Below are 19,492 nucleotides of genomic sequence, written 5' to 3' on the forward strand. Positions count from 1 at the left end.
TCATTCTGGCCCACTCTTCCTACTTAGGAGGTCTTAACACTTCCCATGATTCAAGAGGAACTCCTGTCTCAGCTAACTTTGATGGAGGGGGAGCCTCCAACTCGTTGCACATCCTTTAGCTGTTTTGCTTCTGACAGCATTTCCTCCCAGCCTTGACATCTCATTTCCAGCTATCTGAAGACTCGTTAAATTCTAGATAGTGGTAAGCTAGGAATGGGTCTATGCAACTTCGAGTACACCATGTTTTTCCATACATTTATGCTTCCAATACATATGCAGTGTTTCTTGAAAATTCAACCTCCTCCAACCAACTGATATAATTAACAGTCATTTCTGAAGCCTGGAATATTATTAATTGCTCAGTCCTCAACATCACTTTGCTTCTAGACCTTTATTTTTCCTGCTTTTACTGACTTCCCATGGTTGTTAATTGAAAGGCAATTATTATTTAAAATTAGGCATCAGGTGTTGTGGGAAAAAGTCTGGGAATCCAGCTAATAAGTTGACAAGTCTGTCTTTCTTTTTGTTACATCTGCCGTATTTCATTATTGGTACTCCAAGAGCATATTGTCTTTATCTGATAAAAACAGTTGGCTACAAGGGCATACTGATGAGCCTCAAGTTGTGGGTTAAATTCTCATCTGGGTAAGGTAACAAAATGCTTGTTTGTGGACACACACTGTGAACAAGACCCACAATAGCCATCTTCATCACAGGAAAGACTGAATGACACAGTGCATGTTTCAGCGTGGATTGTTGATGGGAAAATGTTAGGTGTTATTATATCAAATAAAGACCTTATAATAATAGCTTCTTAGAGTTGGAAATGACTTTAGTAACCCTCTTTTCCATTCTCTTGTCCAGTTGAGCAACCCTCGTGAAACCATTCCCATCAGAGAAGGTGAGTCTTAGCTTCTGCTTGGGCATTGCCAGAGTTGGGGATTACCTCCTTGAGTGGCTGGAAACTGCATTTGTGGGAAGGTCAGCTCATGGTGCTTGGTTTTGAGATAGAAAATGAAAGTTCAACTTCTCTCTTTTTCTGTATATTTATCTCTAAATTTTTAAAACCTGGCCTCATCCCTGAACTCCAATCCCAATAACAAAAGGAACTCTGAGTAACAGAATCTTTCCTGCGGAGTTGTTTAAAGCTACTTTGGTGGTAGTATGGGGAAGAGAAAAGGACTGTTTCTGATTTTCTGATTATTGTCTTCTGCACGGGAAAATGGGAGGTAGGCTGCTGGGAAACTTGGTTAGGATAATTCAGGTTAGGATGATTTATTTCCAGAGGGGAGCAGATAGAAAATGGGATATGTTCAAATGAGCTATGCTCAATAGTGAAGTTCTGATTCTCATTTTATCTTGACATCTGTTGTCTTTGATATTATTTGGGCTTGTATGCTGAGGACCCAGTATGGTGAAAAAGGAAACAAAATGCCTGAAGAAAAAGGGCTTTGGCATTTTGGGAGCATAAAAAAATTCTTGAATGGGGGTAACCAATAACAGGAAGAGCCTGAACTATGGAGTACCAGGGAGAGTAACAGTTTTTCCCTACTCCATTAGGTGGCCATTAGGATAATTCATTCATTCAGTACATGCTTATTCTGTACCAGGTAGCAATGTGTACGCCAGAACTGCAGAGCTCCTATAAAAAGTGGATACTTGCCTAGATAGGCTCTGTTTTAGTCATTTGGGACTGTTAGTCATTATTGGCAAAGGAAATCATCATGATGGGTCAGCCAGATGCTACAATTCCTTTCAGCCTTTGGTAGAAATTATCAGGGAAGCCATGCCAAGCCACAACAGAGGTAAAAGAGATAATCAACTTTAGGCATAGAGGGTATGATTTTCCATGTGTTAACATGTGGTGTGCCATACATCTCTGTTTTATTTACTTATTTTTATGCACATTGAAGCAAATTCCAATTGATATGGGCAAATATTACTAATGAAGAGTGTTGGTTTTCCAAGTCCTTTTCCAAACTGTGTCTATAATGTGCTACTAAAGTGAGAACAGCAGTGCCTCCCTCTCTGGCATCCAGGCATTGCTTTTTGAGCTAGGGAACTTAAGCCTTCGACTAGGAGGTCAAAGCAGCTCAGCTGAGTCTGGTCAGATGGTGTCCTGTCAGGAAGTAAATCTGGAAGCTTGATGTTAAAGAGGGAAAAGCCCCAAGAAAATGAAATAGGACTCAATACATATTCATGGACAGCTTCTTAAGCCAAGGAAGAACAATACGAAACAAATTTTAAAAAATCTGTATAGCCAGACCCTGTGGCTTTATCATGGCAATTCTAAGAATAATTTTCTTCTGTTACTGTTATTGAAGCATAACTAAGATGGTCCCCAATGATCCCTGCCTCCTAATATCCATGTCCTTGTATAGTTCCCAACCTTTGACTGTGGGCTGGACTCAGTGACTCACTTTTAGTAGATGGAATACAACAAAAATGATGGGCTGTCACTTCTGAGATTAGGCTACAAAAAGATTTTGGCTTCTTTCTTGCCTGTCCTATCTTGCTTTCTTGATTTCTCACCATGATGAAGCCAAATGTCAAGCTGTGAGTTGCCCTGGAGAGATACTCGCATGACAAAAAACTGAGAGTGACCTCCCACCAGCAGCTAGCAAAGAACCAAGGCCCTCAGTCTACCAGTCTGTGTGGAACCTGTGAACGAGCTTGAAAGCAGATCATGTCCCACTCAATCCTTCAGATAAAACTACATCTCTGGCTAGCTGATGGCAGCCTGGTGAGCAAACATGAGCCAGAGGACCCAGCTAAGTCATGCCTGGATTCCTGACCTACAAAATTGTGAGATATAAATATTGTTTCAAGCAGCTAAGTTTTGGGGTAATATGTCACAAGAGCAATAAATAATGAATATAATAATAAATGTGTACTTCTTTTCTTTTTTTGGAGATAGAGTCTCACTCTGTTGCCCAGGCTGGAGTACAGTGGCACGATATCGGCTCACTGCAACCTCTGCCTCGTGGGTTCAGGCAATTCTCCTGCCTCAGTCTCTTGAGCAGCTGGGATTACAGGCACGTACTATCACGCCTGGCCAATTTTTGTATTTTTAGTAGAGACGGGGTTTCACTGTGTTGGCCAGGCTGGTCTAGAACTCCTGACCTCAAGTAATCCCCCCGACTTGGCCTCCCAACATGCTGAGATTATGGGCGTGAGCCACCGCACCCAGCCTGAATGTGTATTTCAATGAAGTTTTACAACACTCAGATCAAGAAATGGAATACTTCTGGTTTCCCAGATGCTCTCTTGTATCTCTTGAGTCCCTCTTCCAAGGGTAACCACCATCCTGACTTCTAACCTATAGATGAGTTTTGTCTATTTTTGAACTCTAAATAAATAGAATCATGTTATGACATGTAATTTTTAGTGTCTGGTTTCTTTATTTCAATGTTAGGCTGCAGTTTTTTCATCTTATAATATTTTATATAGTATTGTATTTTATGGAGATATTTATCTTATTATATATTTTTAATATTCTCATTGCTGTGTTACAATTAATTGTAAATATGCCACAGTTTATTTGAACATTCTATTGTAGCATATTTCTGTTGGAAATATACCTGGGAGTAGGATTACTGGGTCATAGCCTTTGTTCAGATTTAACATATAATGCTAAATAGATTGCCAAAGGGGTTGCACCAATTTACACTTTACCAGCAGTGTCTGAGAACAACTTTTATTTCACTATGTCAGCAGGATTCTTTGCTGCCTCTCAGTTTAGCCCAAGACAAAGTATCCCATGGTATTTTAATAGCATACTTTATTGGTAATACTACTACTACTAAGAATAACAGTGATCATAATCTTTTGGATATCTAATTGCCTGATATGTTAATTTTCAAAAAGCAAGATACAGTCAGTACTTCATTATATTTTATATTTTATCTGTATGTAGAATGCATGGATACCATGGTTATCTTTAAATTAGACTTTTAGGAGATAACCAGGATTAAAGAAAAGAAATGGTAGAAGTAGAATGCTTTTATATTTAGATGATTTAAACGAGCTTGGGCTTTTCTCTTTTTTTAAGCTTAACTTTCCCAGTTAATAGCCTTCATTTTCTGGTTAGTATTGCTAGTGAAGATATCACTGAAGCCTATTGTTTTTCATCAGAGGGAGAGGTTTTATTGTATTATATCTATTTTTCAATTTTGCATCAGTAATAATATTTTGTTGATCTATATGAGTTTTTAGCATTGTGTACTCAATAAACCTAATTGGAATATTATTGAAGACACCCAGCATTTCGTTTTAATGATAAGCATAAAAGGCAGATTCCTTTATTGGAGCCATAATTTTTGAATTCATGGTTATAGCCAAGACGACAGACTCATATGAGCTTAGCCTGTGTCTATAATAAAAGTAATGTACATAAAAGCAAATTTGGAAGTAGCAGGCCAATACATGGGTGCTTCAGCCTTGATAGGGAAATGCTTAGTGGTTGTGTGTACTTGTCACCTGAAAGTCCCTGGAAAATAGAGATGTTCAAATTTGAGGTGTGGGTAACATTAACCATATGGGGCTACCACCTGAAACTGTAAAGAAACAGTGAATAATAAAATGTCATCAAAGGTAGGAGAATAAGAATGTCATGTGGCAGGAAAACATTCAAAAACCACATTAAATGCTATGGTTCATAGTAGAAGGACATCCTCTATGAAGTTTAGGAATCTTTCTTCCAAGGAAAAAGGTATGGAATGGCAAATCACATGCCCTTCCCCTTTCTGAGGGCTGTGTCATACCGATTGATGGGAAAGAACAATGAAGATTTGCCAGAGAGAAGCACTCCCAGTGTATTCTGTCAGGGACCTCAGGAGACCACCTAGACGTGGGCCTTCCGTGGGTCTTGGGCAGTGCGTTGATGAAAGGGTTTACACAAAAACATAGAGTCCCAGCTGTGGCATAAATTGTCCTTGTAGAAAGAGTCTGGGCAGGAGAATGGCTGGTCATTGTGACTTCCGGTGAGGGCTGAGGACACATTGCTAGAAGGCAAGATGGATCTCGGGTCACTGCTGTCAGTCATACCAAAGTGCAACTGACTTCCTACACCCATGGCTGGTTTCTGACTCGCCTTTGTCAGAAACACTTGGTTCCAGGCCATTATTGTGTTTACTAATTCCAGGGGCTGCAGATTTTGGGTTTAAGTATAACCAATATAAAAGTAAATTACTTTATTCTATTTTGTTTCACATAGTTTGAGCTATATCAGTATAAATCTATGTGCACATCAAGACATTTTTAAATATCCAAGAAGAAAAAAATAGAACGGGAGCTTATGACCAGACTGGCCATTCCTGAGTACTTCAGTTTACAGGTAGGCTGGGTTCATGGGGCTGCTAGTGAATCTGGTATCTCTTCAAGGTTCTCCACAGGAAGGCCTCATCTCATAGGCTTTTGTGAAAGAGAAATGTCATCTTTCATCACTGTGCTCTCTCTCTCATCTTCAAGTTATTCCTAATGGCATCTAACCAAATCTTGGTGGAGATAAGGATGGTGAAAGGCCCATAAAACCACAATTTAGCAGGAAGAGTTAAAGGAAATGGCAATGTTGGTTTTTTGAAAGGATCAACAAAATTGATAGACCACTAGCAAGATTAATAAAGAAAAAAAGAGAGAAGAATCAAATAGATGCAATAGAAAATGATAAAGGGGATATCACCACCGATCCCGCAGAAATACAAACTACCATCAGAGAATATTACAAACACCTCTACGCAAATAAACTAGAAAATCTAGAAGAAATGGATAAATTCCTCAACACATACACCCTCCCAAGACTAAACCAGGAAGAAGTTGAATCTCTGAATAGACCAATAACAGGAGCTGAAATTGTGGCAATAATCAATAGCTTACCAACCAAAAAAAGTCCAGGACCAGATGGGTTCACAGCTGAATTCTACCAGAGGTACAAGGAGGAGCTGGTACCATACCTTCTGAAACTATTCCAATCAATAGAAAAAGAGGGAATCCTCCCTAACTCATTTTCTGAGGCCAGCATCATCCTGATACCAAAGGCTGGCAGAGACACAACAAAAAAAGAGAATTTTAGACCAATATCCTTGATGAACATTGATGCAAAAATCCTCAATAAAATACTGGCAAACAGAATCCAGCAGCACATCAAAAAGCTTATCCACCATGATCAAGTGGGCTTCATCCCTGGGATGCAAGGCTGGTTCAATATACGCAAATCAATAAATGTAATCCAGCATATAAACAGAACCAAAGACAAAAACCACATGATTATCTCAATAGATGCAGAAAAGGCCTTTGACAAAATTCAACAACCCTTCATGCTAAAAACTCTCAATAAATTAGGTATTGATGGGACGTATATCAAAATAATAAGAGCTATCTATGACAAACCCACAGCCAATATCATACTGAATGGGCAAAAACTGGAAGCATTCCCTTTGAAAACTGGCACAAGACAGGGATGCCCTCTCTCCCCACTTCTATTCCAAATAGTGTTGGAAGTTCTGGCCAGGGCAATTAGGCAGGAGAAGGAAATAAAGGGTATTCAATTAGGAAAAGAGGAAGTCAAATTGTCCCTGTTTGCAGATGACATGATTGTATATCTAGAAAACCCCATTGTCTCAGCCCAAAATCTCCTTAAGCTGATAAGCAACTTCAGCAAAGTCTCAGGATACAAAATCAATGTACAAAAATCACAAGCATTCTTATACACCAATAACACACAAACAGAGAGCCAAATCATGAGTGAACTCCCATTCACAATTGCTTCAAAGAGAATAAAATACCTAGGAATCCAACTTACAAGGGATGTGAAGGACCTTTTCAAGGAGAACTACAAACCACTGCTCAGTGAAATAAAAGAGCAAATGGAAAAACATTCCATGCTCATGGGTAGGAAGAATCAATATCGAGAAAATGGCCATACTGCCCAAGGTAATTTATAGATTCAATGCCATCCCCATCAAGCTACCAATGACTTTCTTCACAGAATTGGAAAAAACTACTTTAAAGTTCATATGGAAGCAAAAAAGACCCCGCATCGCCAACTCAATCCTAAGCCAAAAGAACAAAGCTGGAGGCATCATGCTACCTGACTTCAAACTATACTACAAGGCTACAGTAACCAAAACAGCATGGTACTGGTACCAAAACAGAGATATAGATCAATGGAACAGAACAGAGCCCTCAGAAATAATGCCGCATATCTACAACTATCTGATCTTTGACAAACCGGAGAAAAACAAGCAATGGGGAAAGAATTCCCTATTTAATAAATGGTGCTGGGAAAACTGGCTAGCCATATACAGAAAGCTGAAACTGGATCCCTTCCTTACACCTTATACAAAAATTAGTTCAAGATCGATTAAAGACTTACATGTTAGACCTAAAACCATACAAACCCTAGAAGAAAACCTAGGCATTACCGTTCAGGACATAGGCATGGGCAAGGACTTCATGTCTAAAACACCAAAAGCAATGGCAACAAAAGCCAAAATTGACAAATGGGATCTAATTAAACTAAAGAGCTTCTGCACAGCAAAAGAAACTACCATCAGAGTGAACAGGCAACCTACAAAATGGGAGAAAATTTTCGCAACCTACTCATCTGACAAAGGGCTAATATCCAGAATCTACAATGAACTCAAACAAATTTACAAGAAAAAAACAAACAACCCCATCAAAAAGTGGGCGAAGGACATGAACAGACACTTCTCAAAAGAAGACATTTATGCAGCCAAAAACCACATGAAAAAATGCTCACCATGACTGGCTATCAGAGAAATGCAAATCAAAACCACAATGAGATACCATCTCACACCAGTTAGAATGGCAATCATTAAAAAGTCAGGAAACAACAGGTGCTGGAGAGGATGTGGAGAAATAGGAACACTTTTACAGTGTTGGTGGGAATGTAAACTAGTTCAACCATTGTGGAAGTCAGTGTGGCGATTCCTCAGGGATCTAGAACTAGAAATACCATTTGACCCAGCCATCCCATTACTGGGTGTATACCCAAAGGACTATAAATCATGCTGCTATAAAGACACACGCACACGTATGTTTATTGCGGCACTATTCACAATAGCAAAGACTTGGAACCAACCCAAATGTCCAACAATGATAGACTGGATTAAGAAAATGTGGCACATATACACCATGGAATACTATGCAGCCATAAAAAATGATGAGTTCATGTCCTTTGTAAGGACATGGATGAAATTGGAAATCATCATTCTCAGTAAACTATAACAAGAACAAAAAATCAAACACCATACATTCTCACTCATAGGTGGGAATTGAACAATGAGAACACATGGACACAGGAAGGGGAACATCACACTCTGGGGACTGTTGTGGGGTGGGGGGAGGGGGGAGGGATAGCTTTAGGAGATATACCTAATTCTAAATGACGAGTTAATGGGTGTAGCACACCAACATGGCACATGTATACATATGTAACTAACCTGCAGATTGTGCACATGTATGCTAAAACTTAAAGTATAATGATAATTAAAAAAAAGATAATTATGTAAGTCCTAGAACAATGATTAGTGTGAAAATGAATGGGAGTTCATGAGTAGTATCAACAGCTAGTTTACCAAGTATCTTTTAAAAATGTTCATTGTCTTTAGAGCTAGAAAATGCTATGTATAATTCCTGGCAATTGAGGTGAACACAGTTTCCCTGTCCCTTTTCCCAATGCTACTGAGGCGCTTTGTTTCTCATTTATTTGTTTGTTTCGACAAAGTAATTTCTTACAGACACACTAAAAGGCTTTTTGTTTGTTTCATTCTTATGTAGAAAGGAAGGTGCTTGGGAAGGCAAAATTGAGTCTGAATGAGTTGGGGTGGTGAGAACAGAAGGACGAACTTGCCTTAAGGTGTGAAGGAATGTCTCTAGAAGCAGTTCATTTCTTTTAGGTACTGGGTTGGAGAGAATTTTGCCTCAAAGACAGACATAAGCATGACCTGAGGGGCAAGATTCTGGGTCTTCAGTGGTACCTGCTCAGGGTGATTTTACTTGGCTGCCCAAAGTTTAGCTTCTAGGAACTTGTCTGTCTACACTTTTATGGTTTCTGACATAGACAGCTATCTGTCTCTACATGCTATCTCTCCCACTTTATCCACTTGAGCCTGGTATGACTCATTTCCCTTCCTTGAATCCAACTGTGGCCACACCCCCATTCTGACACCTTCTTCACTGGCCTGAGTTAGGGCATTCCGCCCCATACTTTCTTGGCCCTGTCACTCCTTGAGCCACCCATAACTTTTAGTTTTGTATCTAGTTTGTTCCTAGCAGCCTCTCTTAGTTCTACTCTACAATACAGATCAGAAGAAACAAATTCTTATTTCGGGAAATGCTCCAACTCTGACCCATTCCTGCATTTTCGGCCCCGCCTCTTCTCACTGTACACTTACCATCTCTCCATCTCAAGCCAGTTGGGGGCCATGTTCATGGTCTTCTCTCTATGTTGTTACACGAGCTCCTCTTTGTTAAATGGTCTCCAACTTACCTATTATTTTTTCAAGATTCAATCTGTAACTTTCCTCCTTGATTCCTGGGCACATTGAGGAAGGCTTCTTTAGACATCTTTTTGTCTTTATTCCTATGGCACCCTGAGCATAGCTCTATTATTTGGTTGTGGATTATCTGTTTAAATATCTTGCTACTCCTCTGCTTTATGAACTCTTTCTGGGCAGGAACCATGGAATTTTTATCTTTGCATCCCTGTTCTCTAAAATGATACCTGATGTATGCATGGGTGGATAGTTGGAAAAAAAGGACAGACAGATGGCTTGGAAGGCTAGATGGTTGTCTGGATGTCGGGGGATGGCTGGATTGTAGAAAAGGTGAATGAATTGATGGTTGTGTTCACTGACTATTAGCTTTGTAATAACATTGGACGAATGTTCATAAGCAGTGACTTTCCCCCTGGAATTTTGTGACTTTTGATTGCCAATGAGTCTAGCACAAACTCCATTTCCCATGACATTTCTAATATAAATTTATACATATTTTTATTTGTTGTTCTACTGCAGCTCTTCAAAGAATCCTGAAGTTGGTCTTAAGCCAGCATTCTTAAAACTCTGAGGCAACAAAAGATTTAAACAGTGTACAGCAAATGGTGATTCTCAAACCAGAGTTGTTTCACTGCTCACTCCCACCCGCAGCTTGATTTGCCATGATACATGGCTTCCTAGGCTCAATTAGGTTCTTAATTATGGAGATAGTTATATTTACTTCTGTCACAAGGCTGATGAGGTGAAATATTTGCAAAACAATCTATCTATCATCTATCTATCTATCTGTCTATCTTTCTATCATCTATCTGTATCTATATCTATCTTCTATCATCATCTATCTATATCTATCTATATCTATCTTCTATCTATCTTCTATCTATCTATCTATCTATCTATATCTATCTTCTATCATCATCTATCTATATCTATCTTCTATCTATCATCTACCTATCTATATCTATCTATCTATCTATCTATCTATCTATCTATCTATCTATCTATCTATCATCTTATATGTGTTGTTGTTGAGGTTGTTTGAGATATCCCCCAGGAGAAATAAGAATATTTATGTTTCTTATGTTTCCCCTCTTTTGTCTTTGAAGTCCCAAACACCAATAAGGATTTGTTTAAAAACACTGAGGACTAGCACAGGTAGAGACTCAGGGAGAGTTAGAACTCACAGTCCTGCTGCTACCTGAGACACATTGCTTGTTACCGTTGCTAAATCATAACTCTTAGAGCCATAGCATTAATATGTATGAAATCCCAGCTATCAGAGGGAATGGGCTGGCTCTAAAGGTAAGCATGACAAACAGGTTCCATCTTGGGTGCCAGTTTCAAATCAATTGCTAGTTGCTACCTGGAACTGAGAAAGATTCTGAGGTCTTATCTGAGCTACAATTGTTCAGTGATGTCTGCCATGAATATAGGATCTCCTATATGTGATTGTCATAAGACCATAACAGGTGTTCGTTATACTAGGTCTCCATGCTGGCTATCCACTGATTCACCATAATGTTTCATGAGATTATTTATGAGAAAATATCTACAGAGATTTTATAGTTTCTGGAAGCTGGTTTTTGAACTAATATGCAACTTGATCCTTCAGTGAATATAGTTAATAAAATGTAGAAAGAGAGAGGTGAAGAAAACTGTGACATTAACACCTGTTAGAGTCATTTTCTTTAGAGGATAAATGCTTGTTTTCCTATCCAGGGTGGGTTGTCTACTGCGGAGGAAGGATGGTTTCTCAAGAAGTTGTGATTAGTAGTGTGTTATATTGAAAATTAAAAGCATTCACTTCTGCACAGATGCAAATATAATCAGTTTAACTTTATTTTAAGCTTCTATTACATTGTAATTAATAATAATATACTAAAAGTTAAGCCAGTTTAACTGTCTAGCAAAATGCATCTCATTTTAAAATTGGATATTGGGAGACTTGGCAAATGCTGTGAGATTACTTAGTAAAGTTAAGTATGATGTATATATAGAGGGGACCAGCTCACCCTCATAGGTTAGTGCTGAAGGCTCAGGAACAGTCTCAAAGGCTTAGAAATGTAGTTATATAGACCAGAGCATTCCATTCTGATTTTGCCCCCAGTATACTTATCACTGTTCATTTTTTGCTAAGAATCACAGTCTACTGACCTAAATCACACCCTAGACATGTCAGAGGGAAATTGACCATAAATCAGCCCTGCAAATAAATATCAGGTAGCCTTGTCTGTAGTAGCCTTGGAACATAATACAAATGATGTCAGCATCCTCTGTGGTTGGGTCAGAACTAGCACTGGCTATTTGCAAGGCTGAGTCCATATTACCCTTCAGCACCTGAGTGCCAAGTGAGGTCTCAACATGGGTGAGGTGAAGGACAAGAATCAGTGGCTGCAGTCCTTCTATCTATCTGGTCACTAGATCTGCCAGCTTCTTCAACTTGTGGGGTTATTATATCTCTGAAAGGGGACCTGAACCTGCATCATTCTGCAAAGGAGATGATTCCTGAGAGATGGGTGAAATATAATCACTAACTAAAGAGAAAAATTCCTCACTTTACTTCCTAGTATTGCATACCAGAAAGGGCTAAAGTAAGGGATATTGGCTTCTGCTGATCAGGCCACAGTGTGACACATTCTATAAAGTGCACCACAAAACTACATTATTCAATAGACTTGAGTGTTGCACCTGCTTTCTTATCTCCTTGTAGGTGATTAAGTTTCTCACAAATGCAATTTGTTAATATGGGGCCACCTCTTCTAACAAGGTAAATCTAAAATTTGGCAGGCATTTGCTTGGCTGCAGGTGCAAAATGAAAGACCTTTTCCTGGCTTTGCCAAAAATAAAAAATTATGTTGTGCTCCAGTCCTGGGAAAAATATTCTGACATGGAGGGTAGAACCCGACCCCAAGAAAGGGGATTGGAATTCTAGAGCCCAAATCATGTGCTATTATTCCCAAAAGCCTGAGTGGGGAATCTGAAGTCTTGTTTTAAATGAGGCCAGGTATTGAGCAAATCTCCCTGGTAAGAGAGCCCACTGATATTTGGAGATGTAGCCATTTGTGATGATAAATGATGACTGTTACTCTTATGAGCTATGAGAGCTTAATTAAAGCTTAATTAAAGCTAATGCTTAGCACTCTTTGGAAGGTGGAGAGATTAAAAACTAACTTCCTTTCTGAATAGCCTGGGTTTTGAAAAGTATGTTTTTGAAATATGTGGGATCTCCACTCTGGGGCCCTCTCCAGTCCTGTCTGGGTCTTCACACCTAAGCCAAAGCAAGAGCTATTTTTGCATTAGAATTTCCTTAGCCAAGACTGCAAGAGGCCAAATGCCAGGGTTCATCTCAGCTTCCTGTGCATTCACATGGAAGGTCGTCTTTGAATCTGCACGTCCAGCTCGCCATACACATGTCTCAGGGAGTCACTGCTCATGCTGGCTATCAGCTTCCGATGCCCAGAGACCCAGGGCCGGCACACTTCTTCCCATTGCACGGTGGAGTTGGGCCGGATTTCACTGAAAGGATGGAAAAGAGAGGAGAGGTTGGAAGATCCAGCTTTCCACTTTGATCAGGAAGCAATGAAAACTCTTGCCTAAGTCACTTGCTTTCTTTCTCTCAGTTCGTGCTTAGGACACTGAAGACTCTCACTGGCTGATTCAGCAAGTTACGCCCCAAATGAGGCCCCCACATAAGGCTCTGCAGAACCTGTCACTGACAGTCTTATTGGGTCATGGTTCCTTCCACTGGGATACATCCACCAGCCTCCCGGTGGCCATCAGGAGCTGGGCTGAGTCCCATCCAACCATTAATCAACTGAATTCTAGCTTGTCCCCAAGCCCTCCATAGTAGCCTTATCTATGTGACTGATCTTCTGAGCCTCAGCTCAGTTTTTGCCACTAGTCTCCTCCCGGGATTAGAGTCCTATGTGAATCCCCCAGCTGCCTTTGCTGAGGCCCTGACACTCAAATTAGCTTTTGCCAACTCCCTTGGGATAGACCTTGTTCCCAGGCTCAGCATCTGGAATATAGCCCTGCCTGCTGCCATTTGACTTTGAGAATCTTCATGTTCTGTAATTCAAATTCCTATTTCAACCACCAAATTGGGCCCCTCCACCTATGCAACTTTCTGCTACCATTTGTTGCCAATGCCCTAATGTATCCAGCTAATGACATAGCCTTTAATGGTTCTGGTGTTCTCCTCTTCCTCCCAGTCTTTGCCCTGAAGTCTTCCTGAGTGTCATGAACAAGCCCACATCAGTGCAGACTGAGACTAATCAGGGTTGGTGAGATTTAGTGTTCTCTGGGGTGCTTCACATATAGCCTCCCCTATAAACCTTGGGAGATTATATTCAGGTTTTATGTGTGACGGTTCTTTGAGGCAGATACTATTCAGTAGATTTTATGATCAAGAAAAATGGAAGGTAACCAGTGAAGTCCCTTTTTCAAGATCACATAATTGGTAAATGGGCAGAGATGAAATTTGAACCTGGGTTTTTCTGAGTCCCATATTCATACTCTTTCTGCTCCTCTTCATTGCACTTCATAAAAGTGTACACCATATGTTCTATAAGAAAAGGCTTTTTCTAAGATATTTGCACACACATATTTATAGCAGCACAATGTGCAATTGCAAAAATATGGAAGCAGCCCAAATGCCCATCAACGAGTGAATAAAGAAATTGTGGTATGCATATACCATGGAATACTACTCAGCCATAAAAAGGAATGAAACAATGGAATTCACAGTGACCTGGATGAAACTGGAGACCAGTATTCTAAGTGAAGTAACTCAGGAATGGAAAACCAAACATCCTATGTTCTCACTCATAAGCTGGAGCTAAGCTATGAGGATGCAAAGGCATAACAATGATGCAATGGTCTTTGGGGACTCAGGGGAAAGGTGGGAGGGATAAAAGACTACAAATCGGGTACAGTATATACTGCTTAGGTGATGGGTGACCAAATGTCTCAGAAACCACCACCAAAGAACTTATTCATGTAACCAAACACCAACTGTTCCCCAAAAACCTACAGAAATAAAAAAAGAAAAGAAGAAAAGGCTTTTTCTGACCATTGTGCTTACTTTTTCATAGGTTTTATTTCTCAAGCAGGAAAGATAACTTTTTGACTTAGTAACAAGAGTGTCCTGCAAGTGTTCATGGAAGATTCATTGAACTCTTTGCAAAATTATTTAGGAAAGTTTCTCCTGCCTGTATGCAGAGAGAAAATTCTCAATCCTCAATTCACAGTGCTCAATTCAATACCAATATAAGTTTGGGATATTTATTTCTGAACAGCTGTGCTATTGTTACCTGTATCCATTCATTCTCTCACCTCTGGTTCCCCCAAGTGATCAGTCAGAAGCACTGTGTGAAACAGTGGCCCTGGTTAAGGACCTGACCTGCGACCATGTACTGCAGATAACCACCTCAAATAGAAGCTAAATATTTAGCCCCCTCTTACCATTTTCTCTTACTCATAAAAGCATCTGGCATAATGAAGTGTACATATGAAAAAACTCATACATGAAAATACTCATACATGAAGATACATATGCATGCTATTTTACATACAGATAAATTCATAACAGAGAGAAAAAATCATTTTGGTAAGTGGAGCAATGTTGGAGTAATCTTATTTTCTGGGGGTGGATGTTGTGATAAATGATTCTCAGTAATGTGCTGAGCCATCAGGAGATACCGGCCATTTATCATCTTGAATGCACGCAGGCAAATGAGACTATTATTACAATAAACTGCAACTGCCCATGGTTTGTCCTCTGTGCGTCCAGCCCTTAGCTTCTGTCCTATTTGAGAAACTTAAAGTTTAAGCCCAAATCACAAAGTGGAGGAATTTTTCTCTTGAAATAACGTATTGAACTGGATCATTTTCTAAAGAGCAAAATAAATCTGGAAGATAAATTATTTGATGCTCTGGAAGCATCAAGTGCAGAAAGTTAAGAGTCTATGGAGGTGGAACCTCTGCACATCTGAGATGGGCCGGAGGCAGTAGGGGAAGAGCAGGAAGATAAACCATTTCAGAGAAGAGTTGGCTCACAGTGAGTGAGGGGTGAGACACAGCACCGCCTTCTTTGTTCCTGGCTCCAATTCCCTGTTTACCAGCTCCTCACCTTCCAGGCCCTCTGCTTTGGGCTCAATAACCCCTGCCTTCTAGACACCACATCTGGCAGGGTGTGGGTGAATGAGTGGGGGTGGTGATTCCCAAACTATTTAAGAGCTGTATTCTAAAAAGAAATACGGTCTTGCAAAGGATTTTGGTTTTGTGGAATTGCACTTTCTAGGCGTCCAAGTTGTTACATGGATCTGGCGCTCCTAGATCAGATCTTGGCAACATAGGGCACAGTGGAGTGTTTCTAATTATCTGACCATATGGAAGTGGGCACGGACTGGCTCAGGTCTTGGTTGTGAAGGTGTGTGCTGGAGTGAGGAGTAAACAGAGAAAGTGGCACTTGCTCCAAGTTGTAAGCCCATCTTAGATAACAAATGTTTTCTATGTCATGATTTTTAGCCCAAGTTTTGACTGTCTCTGAGAAATAAAGCTTCTCTTGCCTGGGAGATATTTCACCCTGAATCTGGGTTTCTATAACTATTCAGCCATAAAAAAGAATAAAATCCTGCCATTTGTAACAACATGAATTAGACCTGGAGGAAGAGCATCATGGTAAGTGAAATAAACCCGACATGGAAAGACAAATACTACATGATTTCACTCACATGTAGACACTAAAAAAAAAATTTTTTTAAGTTGATACCATAGAAGCAAAGAGTAGAACAGTGGTTACCAGAGACTGAGGAGGAGAACATGAAAGGGAAGATGGGAAGAGGTTGGCCAATGAGAACAAAGTGACAATTAAATAGGAGGAATAAGTTCTGGTGTACTGTTGCATGATAAGGTAACTATGATTAACAGTAGTTATTGTATATTACCAAAGAGTTAGAAGACAGGCTTTTGAATGTTCTCATCACAAAGAAATGATAAATGCATGGGGTGATGGATACACTAAATACTCCAATTTGATCATTATACAACATATATATGTACCGAAACATCAAATTGCCCCACATAAATATGTACAATTACAATGTGTCAGTAAAAAAAACTTAAAAAGAAAGATTGAGGACTGTTATGGACTAAATGTTTGTGCTCCTCACACATTCATTTGTTGAAACCCAAACTCCAGTGTGATACCATTTAGCGATGGAGCTTTGGGGAGGTAATTAAATTAGAATAGGTCATACGGGTGGGGCTCATGATGGGACTAGTGCCCTTCGAAGAAGAGAACTTGCCCTCCCTCTCTCTGCCCCATGTGAGGACACAGTGAAAAGACAGCCATCTGCAAGCTGGGAAGAGGGCCCTCATCAGGAACCGAATTGGTCGGCACCTTGTTCTCGGACTTCCCAGGCTCCAGAAGTGTGAGATATAAATGTTTGTTGTATAAGCCACCCAGTCTATGGCTTTTCTGTTACAGCAGCTCAAACTAAGAGCAGGTAGCTGTCTGTCTGTCTACTTGTCTGCCTAGATTTACGTGTTGCAGTAACTACTAACAGTACCTGAAGCCAGTGTGTGGGCAGGACATCTGTGTCCATGAAGGGACTGGCCTTATCCATCCTTTCTCCCGATTCACTCCACTTTGCTCCACCCCAATGTCAGACATTAACAATAACAAACCGTCTGGAGATTTAACCTATTTTGAGCCTGAGACCTCCCAAATAGTGGGTCATTGCACTGTGTGATAATTCCTGTTTTGTCTAAGACACACAGTGTCTTTTTTCATGTGTTGGCCTTGACCAAGGTAGAATTCTGGGGGCATAGCCAAGGTATAAAGATAGAGGAGGTTCCAGTATACTCAGATAAAGCTTGTGGGGTTACTGTCTGGGAAGGAAAAAATTGGATACAGCAGGGGGCTGTATGGAAGAGGAAACGTGTTTCACTTTGCTTGAACGATTCTTGCATCTGATTCGAGTGGGAAGGTGCGAGAATGGGTGAGTGAGACTGTCGTTTCTGACGAAAGCAGGGGTATGGCTGTTGACCTCTCTGTCTAGCTGGGGTTGATTACTAATTTACTTCTTTTTTTTCCTGCAACTTTCCTATTAGCACAGGAAGGTTGCTATGTTTTGTGCTTGCATTGTTTCAAAAGCACTCAGATTATTTTCTCTGTTGTTTATTGCATCTGCAATAAGGCATTTCTTAAATGATGAGATGCAGAAGCTATGAGCATTGTAATTTGAAAGAAATGCAGAGAGCCCTTTATGGGCAATAAAGGTGCCCCAGAGGGTATAAGTGAGGCCTTGCATTTATCCCACAGATTCCAGAGTGGGGTCGCTTCCATAAAGGGTGTCAGGAAAATTCTTAATGTATCTGGTCATGAGGCAGTTTCCAAAGTCCTCTACCTCCCTTTCTATGCCTCAGAAGGTCACTCCACAGGAAATGTGCTAGATTGATTGATGCTGACAAGGACTTATTTGTGGTAGAAATGAAAGTAACAAACCTCAAAGATTGGGATCCATTCTGGGTGTCACACTTTAAGAGGAGTAGTGACAAATTGGAATGTGTGGGAGAGAGAGAGAGAGCTGAAACCACGTTAGAGGAGAGAGAAATAAAGTCAGGATAGATATTTGTCCCCAGGTAGAAAAGATTCAAGGAAGATGAGACAGCTGTTTGCAAACATTTGCAAACCATCAGATGGAAGAGAGATGGGCCTTACTTTCTGTCAGTCCAGATGGCAGAATTAGGATCACTGATAGGATCAAATGGTAGAAAAACATGTTTCTTTACCATTAGAGCTACCTGACCATGGAATGGGTTATCTTGTTGGGTCACACTCTTTGTTAGTGGAAGTCACAGAAACTGAGACCCGTCAAGCACAATTTGAAGGCGGCTGTGTGTGGAAGAGGCTGAGTTTCATTCATATCATTACAGAACCTGGGGTTGTCTTTGGTCCCCTGAATGGGGAACCATCTAGAACTCTTTAGGCTCAACTAAAAAAAAAACCTGAATCCAACAGTTGTAGACACTGATTGGGATGGTAAAATCTGTGAGGTGAGGATGGAGACAAATCACCCATGAAAAGGGGGCATCTCTCAGCATAATATCTGACACATGGTAGGAGCTCAATAAAGATGAGAAGAATCCATACATGAGTAAGTAGTACAGCAAAGTGGTTCAAACTCGGGTTCTGGAATTCACCAGCCTGAGTCTGAATCTTGGCTCTGTTTTCATAAACTGTGTAACTGAAGACTCAACCAGTCAACCTCTCAAAGCCTCAAATTCCTCAGCTACAGAAGGGAGATAATAGCAGTATCTACATCATAGGGTGTCTTTAAGGATTAAATGATGAAAGTGCTGGTCAAACCAACCCTAGTTTTACTCCATGCCCTACAGAAATGGTCAGCAAGGAGGAGGCAGCTTCCAAGACATTTTCATTGGGGAGCAGATCTATGCTTGGAAAAGACACACACAGAAAAAGTTTCCCACAGCTCTGCACTGCCTGCCCGGTCTCCCCAACCCAAGGCTTACCGGAACATCTTCCTCATTGGTCTTGTTATTCCAGGACCATCCAGGTGTATCCAGACATTTCTCAGGGTTTCTTTTAAAGGGTTGGTAAACTCAACTGTCACAGTCATGTCAGAACCAACTACCTGAGTGCCACGGACCTAAGAGAGAGAATGCAGGTCATTAGCAGCAAATAAAACCTCGTTCTGCTCTCTTGTTGCCTTAACCATCATCACTTTTACTAGAGTTTTATGATACAGTTATTTTTTTGGCAATGGAACCAGTGTGATGAGGATAGCTGATTGCTTTGACTGGGGGATACCTATTGAGAGAGATGGAAATTTACTAATTAGAATCACACTCTTTTCCTCATTATAAAACTAGCCTAATTAGAGCTCAGGTCAATAGTGGTGGCCACTGACTGCTCTTTGACAGCAGGAGGAGGAAGTTCATTTGGTGCG

At 40.3% G+C, this 19,492-nt stretch overlaps 1 protein-coding gene and 1 long non-coding RNA gene across 3 annotated transcripts in view; one reads left to right on the forward strand and one right to left on the reverse strand.

Moving 5' to 3' along the window:
• The window catches only part of LOC134761605 (uncharacterized), an 83,628-nt gene extending 80,780 nt beyond the window's left edge, over positions 1-2,848 (forward strand). The window contains exon 3 of the long non-coding RNA XR_010140516.1: positions 865-2,848. This is a non-coding gene — a long non-coding RNA (uncharacterized LOC134761605). The remainder of the gene's footprint in view (positions 1-864) is intronic.
• An 8,491-nt stretch (positions 2,849-11,339) lies between these two features.
• The window catches only part of F13A1 (coagulation factor XIII A chain), a 164,704-nt gene continuing 156,551 nt past the window's right edge, over positions 11,340-19,492 (reverse strand). For both annotated transcript variants that reach the window (XM_024248827.3, XM_063725327.1), the window contains exons 15-16: positions 19,056-19,192; positions 11,340-13,034 (exon numbers count right to left, since the gene is read on the reverse strand). In XM_024248827.3, coding sequence (XP_024104595.3) covers positions 12,881-13,034; positions 19,056-19,192 — 291 coding nt within the window. In that variant the 3' untranslated portion in view covers positions 11,340-12,880. The remainder of the gene's footprint in view (positions 13,035-19,055; positions 19,193-19,492) is intronic.

The sequence above is a fragment of the Pongo abelii genome, chromosome 5 (assembly GCF_028885655.2).
Source record: "Pongo abelii isolate AG06213 chromosome 5, NHGRI_mPonAbe1-v2.0_pri, whole genome shotgun sequence".
Lineage (NCBI taxonomy): Eukaryota > Metazoa > Chordata > Mammalia > Primates > Hominidae > Pongo > Pongo abelii.